General features: G+C 33.7%; 1 protein-coding gene across 1 annotated transcript in view; it reads right to left on the reverse strand.

Annotated features, from left to right (window-relative positions):
- Positions 1-15003, reverse strand: part of LOC132754469 (uncharacterized) — a 35966-nt gene extending 20963 nt beyond the window's left edge. Inside the window, exons 1-8 of the mRNA XM_060745097.1 lie at positions 14870-15003; positions 11081-11220; positions 10285-10500; positions 7566-7638; positions 6633-6745; positions 3559-3715; positions 1163-1396; positions 228-434 (exon numbers count right to left, since the gene is read on the reverse strand). Coding sequence (XP_060601080.1) covers positions 228-434; positions 1163-1396; positions 3559-3715; positions 6633-6745; positions 7566-7638; positions 10285-10500; positions 11081-11182 — 1102 coding nt within the window. The 5' untranslated portion in view covers positions 11183-11220; positions 14870-15003. The remainder of the gene's footprint in view (positions 1-227; positions 435-1162; positions 1397-3558; positions 3716-6632; positions 6746-7565; positions 7639-10284; positions 10501-11080; positions 11221-14869) is intronic.
- Between the last annotated feature and the right edge of the window lie 210 nt (positions 15004-15213).

The following is a 15213-nucleotide window of genomic DNA, read 5'->3' on the forward strand; positions in this document are numbered from 1 at the left end:
AGAATGTTGTGTCTTATAAATAAAAATATCTTAAAACCTGAATAGTATACGTGTATACAATAATATATTGAGCACTTGCATTTTCCTCTACAAGACAGGATTGTAGCATGAATAAAGAACCAGATAATATTATGCAAGTAATTTGTTTGTGCAGTATTACACAAAAGCTGACAATCAAGTTTAGCTGTAATCATATTTAGGTTGAACTTATAAAATATCATAACTACCTTTTCCTTTCTGTTTTTTTGTTCTCAAATTGGGTATAGGATAAAATACTGTTTTTTCCTGCAGGGAGACGAGCTCTCCGTCAGACAGTGGTAAGAAAGGATGTACTTTCAGTGTAGGTAGAATAGTATCATCATGATGAAATTCATCAAGGCTACGATATAAACAAGCCATCCATTTAGATATTAGTATCACATCTTCATCCTTATCTGTAATAATATATAATTGATAACATATCATGACATAACACATCAATGATATAATAACACATGACATAATAACACATCAATAACATATTATAACACATCAATGATATAAGTATAATAACACATGACATAATAACACATCAATAACATAATAACACATGACATAATAACACATCAATAACATATTATAACACATCAATGATATAAGTATAATAACACATGACATAATAACACATCAATAACATATTTTAACACTAACACATCAATGATATAATAACACATGACATAATAACACATCAATAACATAATAACACATGACATAATAACACATCAATAACATATTATAACACATCTATGATATAAGTATAATAACACATGACATAATAACACATCAATAACATGAATTAACACATTACATATATTAACATTATTAATGAGATATAAAATATCTTACATGTTATAAAGCTTTATAGTAACTAACAGGAGCAAAATTATAAAGTGAGCCTTTGGTAAGTTTTATCACATATCTGGCATGTGTTGAATGAGAAAGTCTACTATATGAATTGATTCTTTCTCACATAATATTTTACATGATATTATCAAAACAACGAACAATGACCATTATCACCAATGAAAAATGTAATCAACTCATAACAATATATTAATGGCAGTAAAACAAAATAAATTGCTAAGAAACATGTTAAGACAATATTAAATGTTGTAATACTTACTGCAGTGTGTGCCCATGTTCACAATCAAAGCTTTACCAAGCTGGAATAAATGGTCAGATGTTAAGTTTTCAATACCAAGACAGGACGTCAATGCTGGGTTCAACACTGTGGCAATGTCTGGATGTAGGTAAAACAGATTAAGGTGTTTCTCCAGAAGGTCCGATGTGATCACACTGCGTACCAGCGGGTCCCGAACTTTTACTGTCTGTGATGGTATCTTCCAGCTTACTGGTCCTTGAAAAATGTAAGATATATTAAATAAACATCCAATAAACATAAAAACAACATACATGTAGATACTTTAAATATACATTCATATTTCAATGTACATAAAAAGTATTTCCATACATGTAGAAACATTATATATAAACATTCAATACATAAAAACAACATGCAAGTAGATACTTTACTCGCAATATTTATCATTAAAAAAGTAATATATAACAGTCTGCAAACTTATATTCTAATGAATGACTTACGGCTTTTCTTCACTAACCAGCTGATTTAAGGACGTTTTCGGGAGTTTTCATATAGACATATAGGCAAAATTAAAACTGTTCAATAGAATTTCTTTAAACTTGGCATGTTGTTAGAATATGATAACAGAAACATTTTAAGCGAAAAAAAATTGGGGTCACCGTTCTCGTTTTTGAGTTATCTGCCCCTGAATCAGACTTTTCTACTTATTTGAGGTCATTTCAAGGGCAGATAACTTATACATACTTAAATGAATTCTTGTTTTTACTTCTGGATTATGTTTTTCTTTTTATTGTTGAGTACAATACATAATAACATGCAATTCCTTACATCGTTTCTGTTAAATTTTTTCAATGAAAATAAAGGTACTTTAAATTCTTAAAAAAGAATTAAAAGAAGAAGTGGGAATAAAAACTACCAACTCGAAATTTGTTCTTGAAATTTTGCATATCAACTAAAATGAAGGTCAGCTTCATGAAAATAAGAAGAAAAAATTGTTTTGTTTCCATTCATTGTAAATTATCTGCCCTTGAATTTAACAAAAGTCCAATTCAAGGACAGATAACTCAAAAATGAGAACGGTGATCCCAATTTTTTTTTGCTTAAAATGTTTCTGTTACCTAATATCATATTCTAACAAGAGCCGGTTGAACCAGGTGATGCTCCCTGAATAGGTTTTGGACACAGGAAGGTATACCTCTTGTAGGGTCAGAGTTATGTCACAGACAAAGTTCAAAGTGTAAAAATAACCCAAATGTTGTGCACGACACATTTTCTCAATATGGTGATCATTTTTGTGAAATAGTTGTAAAATCCAACTTCAAATAACGGAGTTATGGGCCCGACATGATTTTGCTGCAAGGTCATGCTGTGACCTTGACCTTCAAGGTAGCAACCCAAATGTTGCATACCACACGTCGATTTAATATGGTGATCATCTCTGTGAAATAGTTGTTAAAACCGACTTCAAGTAACAAAGTTATGGGCCGGACACGATTTTGCTGCAAGGTCATGCTGTGACCTTGACCTTCAAGGTAGCGACCCAAATGTTGCGCACGACACATTGTCTCAATATGGTGATCATTTCTGTGAAATAGTTGTAAAATCCGACTTCAAATAATGAAGTTATGGGCCGGACACGATTTTGCTGCAAGGTCATGCTGTGACCTTGACCTTCAAGGTAGCGACCCAAATGTTGCGTGCGACACGTCATCTGAATATGGTGATCATTTCTGTGAAAAAGTTTTAAAATCTGACTTCAAATAACAAAGTTATGGGCCGGACACGATTTTGCTGCAAGGTCATGCTGTGACCTTGACCTTCAAGGTAGCGACCCAAATGTTGTGCATGACACGTCGTCTTAATATGGTGATCATTTCTGTGAAATATTTTTAAAATCAGACTTCAAATAATGAAGTTATGGACCTGACACGATTTTGCTGCAAGGTCATGCTGTGACCTTGACGGTAGCAAGCCAAATGTTGCGCGCTACACGTCGTCTCAATATTTTGATCATTTCTGTGAAATAGTTTTAAAATCCGACTTCAAATAACAAAGTTATGGGCCGGACACGAATTAGGGACGTACGTACGGTCGGACGGACGACCCGACGACTATATGCTCCCCCGAAAATTTTCGGGGAGCATAACAACATGCCAAGTTTAAAGAAATTCTATTGAACTGTTTTAATTTTGCCTATATGAAAACTCCCGAAAACGTCTTTAAGTAAATTTTGTAGAAAAATATGTACACAATATTTTGTGAAGAAGTTGGTAAATATTTGTGTAACATGTACATTTCATCAAGAACCACAAACTTATGACAGTGCTAGTGTTATATAATCTTGTAACATAAACTGCAGACAAAGAAAACATTTTCTTTATTCCTCAGAATTACACATTTTTTTGTGGTGAGCATACCTTGTTTTTCTGCCAGTGTAGGAATACAAGGTTTAGCTTTAAGCTTCTTCAGTATATCAGAAGCTACAGGTTTAAAGAATTCTAGAACTTCATCTTCCATAGGTACAAACTGCAGGAATGTACATACTGCTTCCATACTGCTGAACTCAGAATGTGTCTAAAACATAAAATTGAACTTCTATAGGTTAAATCATCTCTGGTAATAGTGTCATTAACTTTAAATCACTTCCTTCTTATATCTTAAGGTTCAACCTTCAGAAGGGAACTTTGTTTCTCTCATTTGAGGAAATGATCAGACTAACACTTCAAGGTCAATGTCAGTGGTTCACCTCTGGTTCTCCTCCATTCAGGCACAATCAAAAGTCTGATAAAAACCTGTGATCATCTGACATTGACAGAATCAGCATTTAACATTGACAGTGTTGATACTTAACAACAAAGACAAGAGGGCCATGATGGCCCTGAGGTCGCTCACCTGTATATAGCCCCCCCCCAACCCCCACCCCCCCCCAAACGTTGCAGAGCCAATTTAACCCAAGGGCTTTTATTTGCAAAAACTTGGTAGACACCCATAAGAAGATGTTTCATGCTAAACATATATGCTCTAGCTCATTGGGCTTTTTAAAAGAAGATTTTTTTAAAGTTTTTACTATACACATATAGTTAAAAAACAATGACACCCCTGGGGCCGGGCCAGTTTTGACCCCAGGGCTTTTATTTGAACAAACTTTGTAGACACTTACTAGAAGATGTTTCATGCTTAATATCTAAACTCTAGCTATTTGGGTTTTTTCAAAGAAGATTTAAAGTTTTTGCTAAACACATATAAAGAAAATCAATGACCCCCGGGGCGGGGCCAATTTTGACCCCTGGGCTTGTATTTGAACAAACTTGGTAGACACCTATTAGAACATGTTTGATGCTCAATATCTTAGCCATAGCTCTTTGAGTTCTTTAAAAGAAGATTTTTTAAGTTTTTACTATATGCATATAGGGAAAATCAATGACCCCCCGGGGTGGGGCCAATTTTCACCCCAGGGCTTTTATTTGAACAAACTTGGTAGACACCCATTAGAACATGTTTCATGCTAAATATCTTAGCTCTAGCTCTTTGGGTTCTTTAAAAGAAGATTTTTTAAGTTTTTACTATATGCATATAGGGAAAATCAATGACCCCCGGGGCGGGGCCAATTTTGACTCCCAGGGATTTTATTTGAACAAACTTGGTAGACACACACTAGAAGATGCTTCATGCCAAATATCTAAGCTCTAGCTCTTTGAGTTCTTTAAAAGAAGATTTTTAAGTTTTTACTATATGCATATAGGGAAAATCAATGACCCCCGGGGCGGGGCCAATTTTCACCCCAGGGCTTTTATTTGAACAAACTTGGTAGACACCCATTAGAACATGTTTCATGCTAAATATCTTAGCTCTAGCTCTTTGGGTTCTTTAAAAGAAGATTTTTTAAGTTTTTACTATATGCATATAGGGAAAATCAATGACCCCCTGGGGCGGGGCCAATTTTGACCCCAGGGCTTTTATTTGAACAAACTTGGTAGACACTCACTAGAAGATGTTTCATGCCAAATATCTAAGCTCTAGCTCTTTGAGTTCTTTAAAAGAAGATTTTTTAAGTTTTTACTATATGCATATAGGGAAAATCAATGACCCCCCGGGGCGGGGCCAATTTTGACCCCAGGGCTTTTATTTGAACAAACTTGGTAGACACTCACTAGAAGATGTTTCATGCCAAATATCTTAGCTCTAGCTCTTTGGGTTCTTTAAAAGAAGATTTTTTAAGTTTTTACTATATGCATATAGGGAAAATCAATGACCCCCCGGGGCGGGGCCAATTTTGACCCCAGGGCTTTTATTTGAACAAACTTGGTAGACACTCACTAGAAGATGTTTCATGCCAAATATCTAAGCTCTAGCTCTTATGGTTTTTTAAAAGAAGATATTTAAAGTTTTTTCTTTCGGTTGCCATGGCAACCAGAGTTTTGCATGGAATTAAATTCTTTGAACAATTTTTAAAGGTGACCACCAAAGGAACATTCCTGTGAAGTTTGGATGAAATTGGCTTAGTGGTTTATTAGGAGATGTCATTTAAAGTAAAAGTTTACGGACGGACGACAAACGGACGGACGACGGCCGGACGACGGACGAAAAGTGATCACAAAAGCTCACCCTGTCACTTTGTGACAGGTGAGCTAAAAAAAGCAATAACTGAAAGGCAGACCTGTTTCTTTCACCAGAATAAATGACATATTTTAGTTAAAAAGAATAATCTATCTCTGGCTCTCTTTTTTATTAAAGTAAAACTTACTTTTATAAACAAAAGTTATGTTTATGGTGGAGATAGTACAAGGATTTATGAAAGGACACTCATTATACAATGTTGGTAGACAGTCACCTAAGAATAATTTCTATTCAATTATACCAAAATGTGATCGGGGTCCAAAATGTTACTCATTGGTCAATTTCAAGAACCATCTTTTGTTCGGTCATTTTTTAGAATTTTACAGTAATAATAATTTATTATTTTGAATGGAAGTCAAAATACTACTTTATTTACATACTTCTATTTTAAGGACATTTATTTTCAGATTCAGTGCTTTCTTCAGGTGATAAGAATGTAACACCATCATTTAGATATTATAAAACTCATGTCTGCCCTTTCTAAAATTTAAAAATCTTTAAGGCATGTAAAGTAATATCTAGAAGAGGTTTTTGTCTCTCCCAAAACTAGGTGTGGTACTAATAACTCCTGTGATCCCACCAGCAGTTTGACCTGTAAAAGCCAGACAGGATTTTTTTATTTATAGCGCCGGCGGCCATTTTGTGCACCGAAGTGGAACGTGCTGGCGATATGCACAACTAAGGATTGTACTGATCACTCCTGTAAAGTTTCATTGGAATCCCACCAGCAGTCAGGAAAAGATTTTCTAATTTGAGCTCTGGCGGCAATTTTGTGCAGCGAAACCAAACATGCCATGTGATGTGCACAACTAGGGATGGTATTTATCCATTTGTTTTTATCATCATAATTCAGCAATCATAAAAATGGTAATACCTTGAAGACATCAAGAGTTTCCAGGAATACATTAGGGATTTCATTACGTAGCCACTGGTTCCATGAACTGTCTCTGTCAACATCTTCTCGACTTGATGGTACATCAAAGTCACCTGTAAAAACATTTAATATACTGTATCTCAACATTTCTTGACTTGATCAAAGTTACCAATATAACATATAACGTCATAACAACTTGATGGTATATTGTAACCTCGACACAATGACCATCTAAACAGTTACCTCTTTATAGTAATAGCTTAAATTTTCCCAAAGTAAGACTGTATAATGAATATCACCTCTCTAGAGCAAAACCTCTCAACAAAAACCAAATATATTTTCTCTGGAAGGAGGTTGTTCTTCAGAGGTTGTACATATAGTATAACTTGCTCTTAACAACAAAATAAAGCTATCACTTACGGTGATTTATACCCCCACCAGCAACATTAACTTTTTGAAAAATAAGTGGTCTGAAAATTATTAACTCTTTTTATAATTTATGATGATTCATCAGTGTAATTATAACAACTAATTGCCTGTCTTCCAGAAACCATTTTTCTATTGTTAATAACAGTGACCTTGACCTTTACCCAAAGGGGTCCAACAACAATCCCAAGCTAGCTCTTTTCATAAGCTTGTTATATACCTAGTTTGATTACAATAACTCATTCCAAACTCTAGGTATCATACGGAATACATGAAGTGGACCGACCAAACATGACCACCGACCAACAAGCCGACTCCTAAAATTTGTTTGTGGGGGTATAATAATATCATTGCAACTATCATTACAAAATGGCAGCAGATGCAATATTTTGTGTCCTATGGTGCCTGTAAGAAAACAGTGACATTTAAAGACATTCTGGATGATTTACATTCATATAAAAAAATATCCAGGATGTTGCAAAATAAAATGTATAAAGTTATCTTTACCTTGAATAATAAAACGGAAACCATAACTTCTCAATGGTAGGAAAGCAAATACTGGTTGCTTCGGGGGCATCATCTAAAAATAAAATATTTAAATATGACAAATAGAAATTTTCATCGACTTAAATCAAAATCTGATAAAAGATGTCATACAAAACACAAGTAATGTATATCTAAATATTATTAAATATTAGAACTTCATAGAATTTTTCACAAAGCAGTTCATTACCTCTTAACTTTATACAAAATCTTCCCCCCTATACCATTCTTTTCTTATCAAACATTTCCAGTTTTCCACTAAATTTAGATACCATTATAGTAACAAAGAAGAAAACTTTAACAAGAGGGCCATGATGGCCCTGAGGTCGCTCACCTGTATTTAGGCCCCCGGAGCGGGGCTAGTTTAAACTCCAGGGCTTTTATTTGAACAAATTTGGAAGACACTCATTAGAGGATGTTTCCTGATGTTAAGTTTTTACTACGCACATATAATGAAAAATAATGACCCCCCCCCCCTTTGGCAGGGCCAATTTTAACCCAAGGGCTTTTATTTGAACAAACTTGGTAGACACCCACAAAAAGATGTTTCTTGCAATCTAACCTCTAGCTCATTGGGTTTTTTAAAAGAAGATTTTTAAGTTTTTACTATACACATATAGTTAAAAACAATGACACCTCTGGGGCGGGGCCAGTTTTAGCCCCAGGGCTGTTATTTGAAAAAACTTTGTAGACACTTACTAGAAGATGTTTCATGCTTAATATCTAAACTCTAGTATTTGGGTTTTTTCAAAGAAGATTTTTAAGTTTTTGCCATACACATATAAGGAAAATCAATGACCCCCAGGGCGGCCAATTTTGAACCCAGGGCTTTTATTTGAACAAACTTTGTAGACACTCACTAGAAGATGTTTCATGCTTAATATCTAAACTCTAGCTATTTGGGTTTTTTCAAAGAAGTTTTTTTAAGTTTTTGCTATACACATATAAGGAAAATCAATGACCCCCGGGACGGGGCCAATTTTGACCCCAGGGCTTTTATTTGAACAAACTTTGTAGACACCCATTAGCACATGTTTCATGCTAAATATCTTAGCTCCAGCTCTTTGGGTTCTTTAAAAGAAGATTTTTAAGTTTTTACTATATGCATATAGGGAAAATCAATGACCCCCTGGGGCGGCCAATTTTGACCCCAGGGCTTTTATTTGAACAAACTTTGTAGACACCCATTAGAACATGTTTCATGCTAAATATCTTAGCTCTAGTTCTTTGGGTTCTTTAAAAGAAGATTTTTTAAGTTTTTACTATATGCATATAGGGAAAATCAATGACCCCCTGGGGCGGGGCCAATTTTGACCCCAGGGCTTTTATTTGAACAAACTTGGTAGACACTTATTAAAAGATGTTTCATACTAAATATCTTAGCTCTAGCTCTATGGGTTCTTTAAAAGAAGATTTTTTAAGTTTTTACTATATGCATATAGGGAAAATCAATGACCCCCGGGGCTGGTCCAATTTTGACCCCAGGGCTTTTATTTGAACAAACTTGGTAGACATTTACTAGATGATGTTTCATGCTAAATATCTTAGCTCTAGCTCCATGGGTTCTTTAAAAGAAAAGATTTTTTAAGTTTTTACTATATGTATATAGGGAAAATCAATGACCCCCTGGGGAAGGGCCAATTTTAACCCCAGGGCTTTTATTTGAACAAACTTGGTAGACACTTACTAGAAGATGTTTCATGCCAAATATCTAAGCTCTAGCTCTTTGGGTTTTTTAAAAGAAGATATTTAAAGTTTTTTCTTTTGGTTGCCATGGCAACCAGAGTTCTGCATGGAATTAAATTCTTTGAACACTTTTTAAAGGTGACCACCAAAGGAACATTCCTGTGAAGTTTGGATGAAATTGGCTTAGTGGTTTATGAGGAGATGTCATTTAAATTAAAAGTTTACGGACGGACGCCGGACGGACGGACGCCGGACGAAAAGCGATCACAATAGCACACCCTGTCACTTTGTGACAGGTGAGCTAAAAACAATAACATTTTTCAAATAAATTAGTAAAAGTTTTCAAAATGGAAATAAATCTTAAAATACAGGTGCTTGCCTTATACATCGAATCACATAAGATGTAGGTGTTGATAACAAACATATATTTGAAGTTGAGTTTATACAGTATTTATTTTACTATGATTGTGTAGGAACCTATAAGCTTATAGACACACTCTCAAATTTGTTCCTAGAATCAACCAGTACTAAGGAATGACTGTTAAGTTTGTTGCTCAAGGAAACAACAGCTTGCCACTGATACAGTTTAACCCAACACAGCTAGAGATTGCATAGATTATGACTAGGACATGTTAACCACTTGGCCATGCTTCCAAACAAGTTTGAAGTTTGAGATAAATACCTAAATAAATAGAGAAGTTATACAAAAACTAAATAAAATTCTATGCTCAAGGGGGATAATTCTGCATATATTTAAAAAAATAAATGATGTGGGTGATAATAAGAGACATATATTTGTAGAAGATACTCTCAGAAATGAAGACTTTACCTGACTTTTCCTAAGAACAGAAGGCACTTGTACCATTATGCCAAGTCTACCTATACCCTTATTGATGTAAGTAATACCTTATCCAAATCTAAGATTCATGTAAGCTTTATACCTGCATAACTAAAGAAGAAATAATAAGAATGTGATAAAAAATGTCATGACACATACATGGACAGTATTTTTCCTGCACTGATTTTTCAAGGGGAAGGCTAATGCTATTTCTGTAGATTCCACCTCAGCACCAGATTTTGTTTGTAGAGAGATATTGCTGGCATCTAGGATTTTCTTAATGACCATCCATCTATCACACCCTCCTGAATGTTGTATCTCTACCACATTGTCCCCTATGTCACGACGCTGAATTGTTTCTACAGTATTTTCCACCTACAAGATAGAAAATGCTTTATTAACAAGAAAAAAATGCAAGGAAAATTAATGTTCTGTGCTTCATAATGCATTGACCTACCAGCTTTGATAAAACATTTAAAATAATTTTCAATTTTCCAATATTTGTTTCATCAAAATATCTTTAACTTCAAGATATTAACCTCATAATAATTATTCATGCTAGTAATTGAATGATAATTATATTTTGCTTTCAACAACAAATTATTCAGTGTAATTGTTTACTTGAATGACTACTGGTAATGCAGTCTGACTGGGCTCTATACACATGATGGTAATATTAATCTATATTTTGTTATATAATTTCTTAAAATTCAAATGGACAGTTCTGAGTTCAAAACAGGGCAAGTCAGTAACAAAAACTCAGCATAGAAAGGGTTAGTTATACACTCATAGTATGTATCATTATTTAACTTTTTAAACTTGTTCACAACGTTATAGCAAATTGTATATATTAATCTAATTAGTTGAATAAAATCAATTAGCAAAATAAAGCTGATTTAGAAATTAATGTCAACAAATTCATAAAAACTCTGAAATAGATATTAACAATTATTACCTTATTTTGTATTGTTATTTGACGAAGCCTGTGTAAAAATAGTAACAAGGAAGGGTGAAGGTCATTAAATCTTGCAGCTAATGTTCGAGTGTGTAGTCTCATGTCTTGTTTCAGCTTCAGTATTGATATGAGTCATCCATCTGAAAGTACAACATCTCAACATATTGTAGTCTAGTACAACATCTCAACTTATTGTAGTCTAGTACAACATCTCAACTTATTGTAGTCTAGTACAACATCTCAACATATTGTAGTCTAGTACAACATCTCAACATATTGAAGTCTAGTACAACATCTCAACATATTGAAGTCTAGTACAACATCTCAACATATTGAAGTCTAGTACAACATCTCAACATATTGTAGTCTAGTACAACATCTCAACTTATTGTAGTCTAGTACAACATCTCAACATATTGTAGTCTAGCACAACATCTCAACATATTGTAGTCTAGTACAACATCTCAACATATTGTAGTCTGGTACAACATCTCAACATATTGTAGTCTAGTTACAACATCTCAACATATTGTAGTCTAGTACAACATCTCAACATATTGTAGTCTAGTACAACATCTCAACATATTGTTAGTCTAGTACAACATCTCAACATATTGTAGTCTAGTACAACATCTCAAAACTTATTGTAGTCTAGTACAACATCTCACCATATTGTAGTCTAGTACAACATCTCAACATATTGTAGACTAGTACAACATCTCAACATATTGTAGTCTAGTACAACATCTCAACATATTGTAGTGTAGTACAACATCTCAACATATTGTAGTCTAGTACAAACATCTCAACATATTGTAGTGTAGTACAACATCTCAACATATTGAAGTCTAGTACAACATCTCAACATATTGAAGTCTAGTACAACATCTCAAACTTATTGTAGTCTAGTACAACATCTCAAATTATTGTAGTCTAGTACAACATCTCAACATATTGTAGTCTGGTACAACATCTCAACATATTGTAGTCTAGTACAACATCTCAACTTATTGTAGTCTAGTACAACATCTCAACATATTGTAGTCTAGTACAACATCTCAACATATTGTAATCTAGTACAACATCTCAACTTATTGTAGTCTGGTACAACATCTCAACATATTGTAGTCTAGTACAACATCTCAACTTATTGTAGTCTAGTACAACATCTCAACATATTGTAGTCTAGTACAACATCTCAACATATTGTAGTGTAGTACAACATCTCAACTTATTGTAATCTAGTACAACATCTCAACATATTGTAGTCTAGTACAACATCTCAACTTATTGTAATCTAGTACAACATCTCAACATATTGTAGTCTAGTACAACATCTCAACATATTGTAGTGTAGTACAACATCTCAACATATTGTAGTCTAGTACAACATCTCACCATATTGTAGTCTGGTACAACATCTCAACATATTGTAGTCTGGTACAACATCTCAACATATTGTAAATCTAGTACAACATCTCAACTTATTGTTAGTCTAGTACAACATCTCAACTTATTGTAGTCTAGTACAAACATCTCAACATATTGTAGTCAATCTCAACATATTGTAAGTCTAGTACAACATCTCAACATATTGTAGTCTGGTACAACATCTCAACATATTGTAGTCTAGTACAACATCTCAACTTATTGTAGTCTAGTACAAACATTCTCAACATATTGTAGTCTAGTACAACATCTCAACTATTGTAGTCTAGTACAACATCTCAACTTATTGTAGTCTAGTACAACATTCTCAACATATTGTTAGTCTAGTACAATATCTCAACTTATTGTAGTCTAGTACAACATCTCAACATATTGTAGTCTAGTACAACATCTCAACTTATTGTAGTCTAGTACAACATCTCAACATATTGTAGTCTGGTACAACATCTCAACATATTGTAAGTCTAGTACAACATCTCACCATATTGTAGTCTAGTGCAACATCTCACCATATTGTAGTCTAGTACAACATCTCACCATATTGTAGTCTAGTACAACATCTCAACATATTGTAGTCTAGTACAACATCTCAACATATTGTAGTCTAGTACAACATCTCAACATATTGTAGTCTAGTACAACATCTCAACATATTGTAGTCTGGTACAACATCTCAACTTATTGTAGTCTAGTACAACATCTCAACATTTTGTAGTCTGGTACAACATCTCAACATATTGTAGTACAACATCTCACCATATTGTAGTCTAGTACAACATCTCAACATATTGTAGTCTAGTACAACATCTCAACATATTGTAGTCTAGTACAACATCTCAACATATTGTAGTCTAGTACAACATCTCACCATATTGTAGTCTAGTACAACATCTCAACATATTGTAGTCTAGTACAACATCTCAAATTATTGTAGTCTAGTACAACATCTCAACATATTGTAGTCTAGTACAACATCTCAAATATTGTAGTCTATTTTTACAACATCTCAACATATTGTAGTCTAGTACAACATCTCAACATATTGTAGTCTAGTACAACATCTCAACATTATTGTAGTCTGGTACAACATCTCAACATATTGTAGTCTAGTACAACATCTCAATTTATTTTAGTCTAGTTACAACATCTCAACATATTGTAGTCTGGTACAACATCTCAACTTATTGTAGTCTGGGTACAACATTTCAACATATTGTAGTCTGGTACAACATCTCAAACATATTGTAGTCTGGTACAACATCTCAACATATTGTAGTCTAGTACAACATCTCAACATATTGTAGTCTGGTACAACATCTCAACATATTGTAGTCTAGTACAACATCTCAACTTATTGTAGTCTGGTAAACATCTCAACATATTGTAGTCTAGTACAACATCTCAACATAATGTAGTCTAGTACAACATCTCAACATATTGTAGTCTGGTACAACATCTCAACATATTGTAGTCTAGTACAACATCTCAACTTATTGTAGTCTAGTACAACATCTCAACATAATGTAGTCTAGTACAACATCTCAACATATTGTAGCCTAGTAAATGTACAACATCTCAACATATTGTAGTCTAGTACAACATCTCAACATATTGTAGTCTAGTACAACATCTCAACATATTGTAGTCTGGTACAACATCTCAACATATTGTAGTCTAGTACAACATCTCAACATAATGTAGTCTGGTAAATGTTAAAGTCTGGAAGTGTAACCTAAATGATAGTTGGTTTTAGCTTTCTAGGGTCCCTGTCAAGTCTTCATTTATAACATCAATACAAGTTAATAATAACATCAACTTCAGGTAACTTTTAGTTACATTTATAGCTTTCTTGAAAATATAGTGGTGGGAAAGCCGACGTAAAATATTTTAATCAGAGAGCAAGTGAGAGAGGAGCAAATGAATGATTGGGTGAGAAATTTATACATGCAGCATATTTTAACACATGAGGGCTAAAAGGACTGTCACTTACAGGACCTGTTTTTAGTATAAATAAAACTAAGTTAACAAGTAATGAAAATAGAAGTCTGGTCATATTCTGTATAAAAACATTCAAAAAATTTTCAACTTGATTTGAATATTGAAACTTTAAAATATATTTTTCTTTTTCAGTTTGATTTTTAAGATTAAATTAACCCATTTGGGGGGCATGCCATTTCAATTTAAAGTTATTCAGGTATTCATTTTCTTCCAAGATAATATGAAAGCCCTGGGTCTAAATATAGCTTATAATTACATTGCAATTATAGAAACACCTAAAATAAGTAGATATTGAAGTTGTTCATAATGTAAATCAGAAATTTAGGGAAAAGTGTAAATTACCCATCTTGACTTATCCTCTCCTCCTCTGGTACCCAGTATGGTAAAATATAGCCCATAGGCCCACTGTTGACATCAAACCGGATATGGTAACCATTAGAGTGTACTTCCGGTGCAATCTGTTATTCGGAAAACAGACTTTGAAACCAATTCCCTTCTGGCCTGCATAAAACACTGTAACAATTTATAAAAATTCATTTAAACATAACTGAAAAGGACATATTTAATCAAACTGGAATCTCCAACCTGAGCAAAAGAACTTTAATGATTGTTAACTTTAAGCAGCATTCTATATCAGTCAATAACATTTCTGCATTTAGAATGCACATGTATATCAAATTTGAAGA

The sequence above is a fragment of the Ruditapes philippinarum genome, unplaced genomic scaffold, assembly GCF_026571515.1.
Source record: "Ruditapes philippinarum isolate M1 unplaced genomic scaffold, ASM2657151v2 ctg3576_1_1_1_1, whole genome shotgun sequence".
Taxonomy (NCBI): Eukaryota; Metazoa; Mollusca; class Bivalvia; order Venerida; family Veneridae; genus Ruditapes; species Ruditapes philippinarum.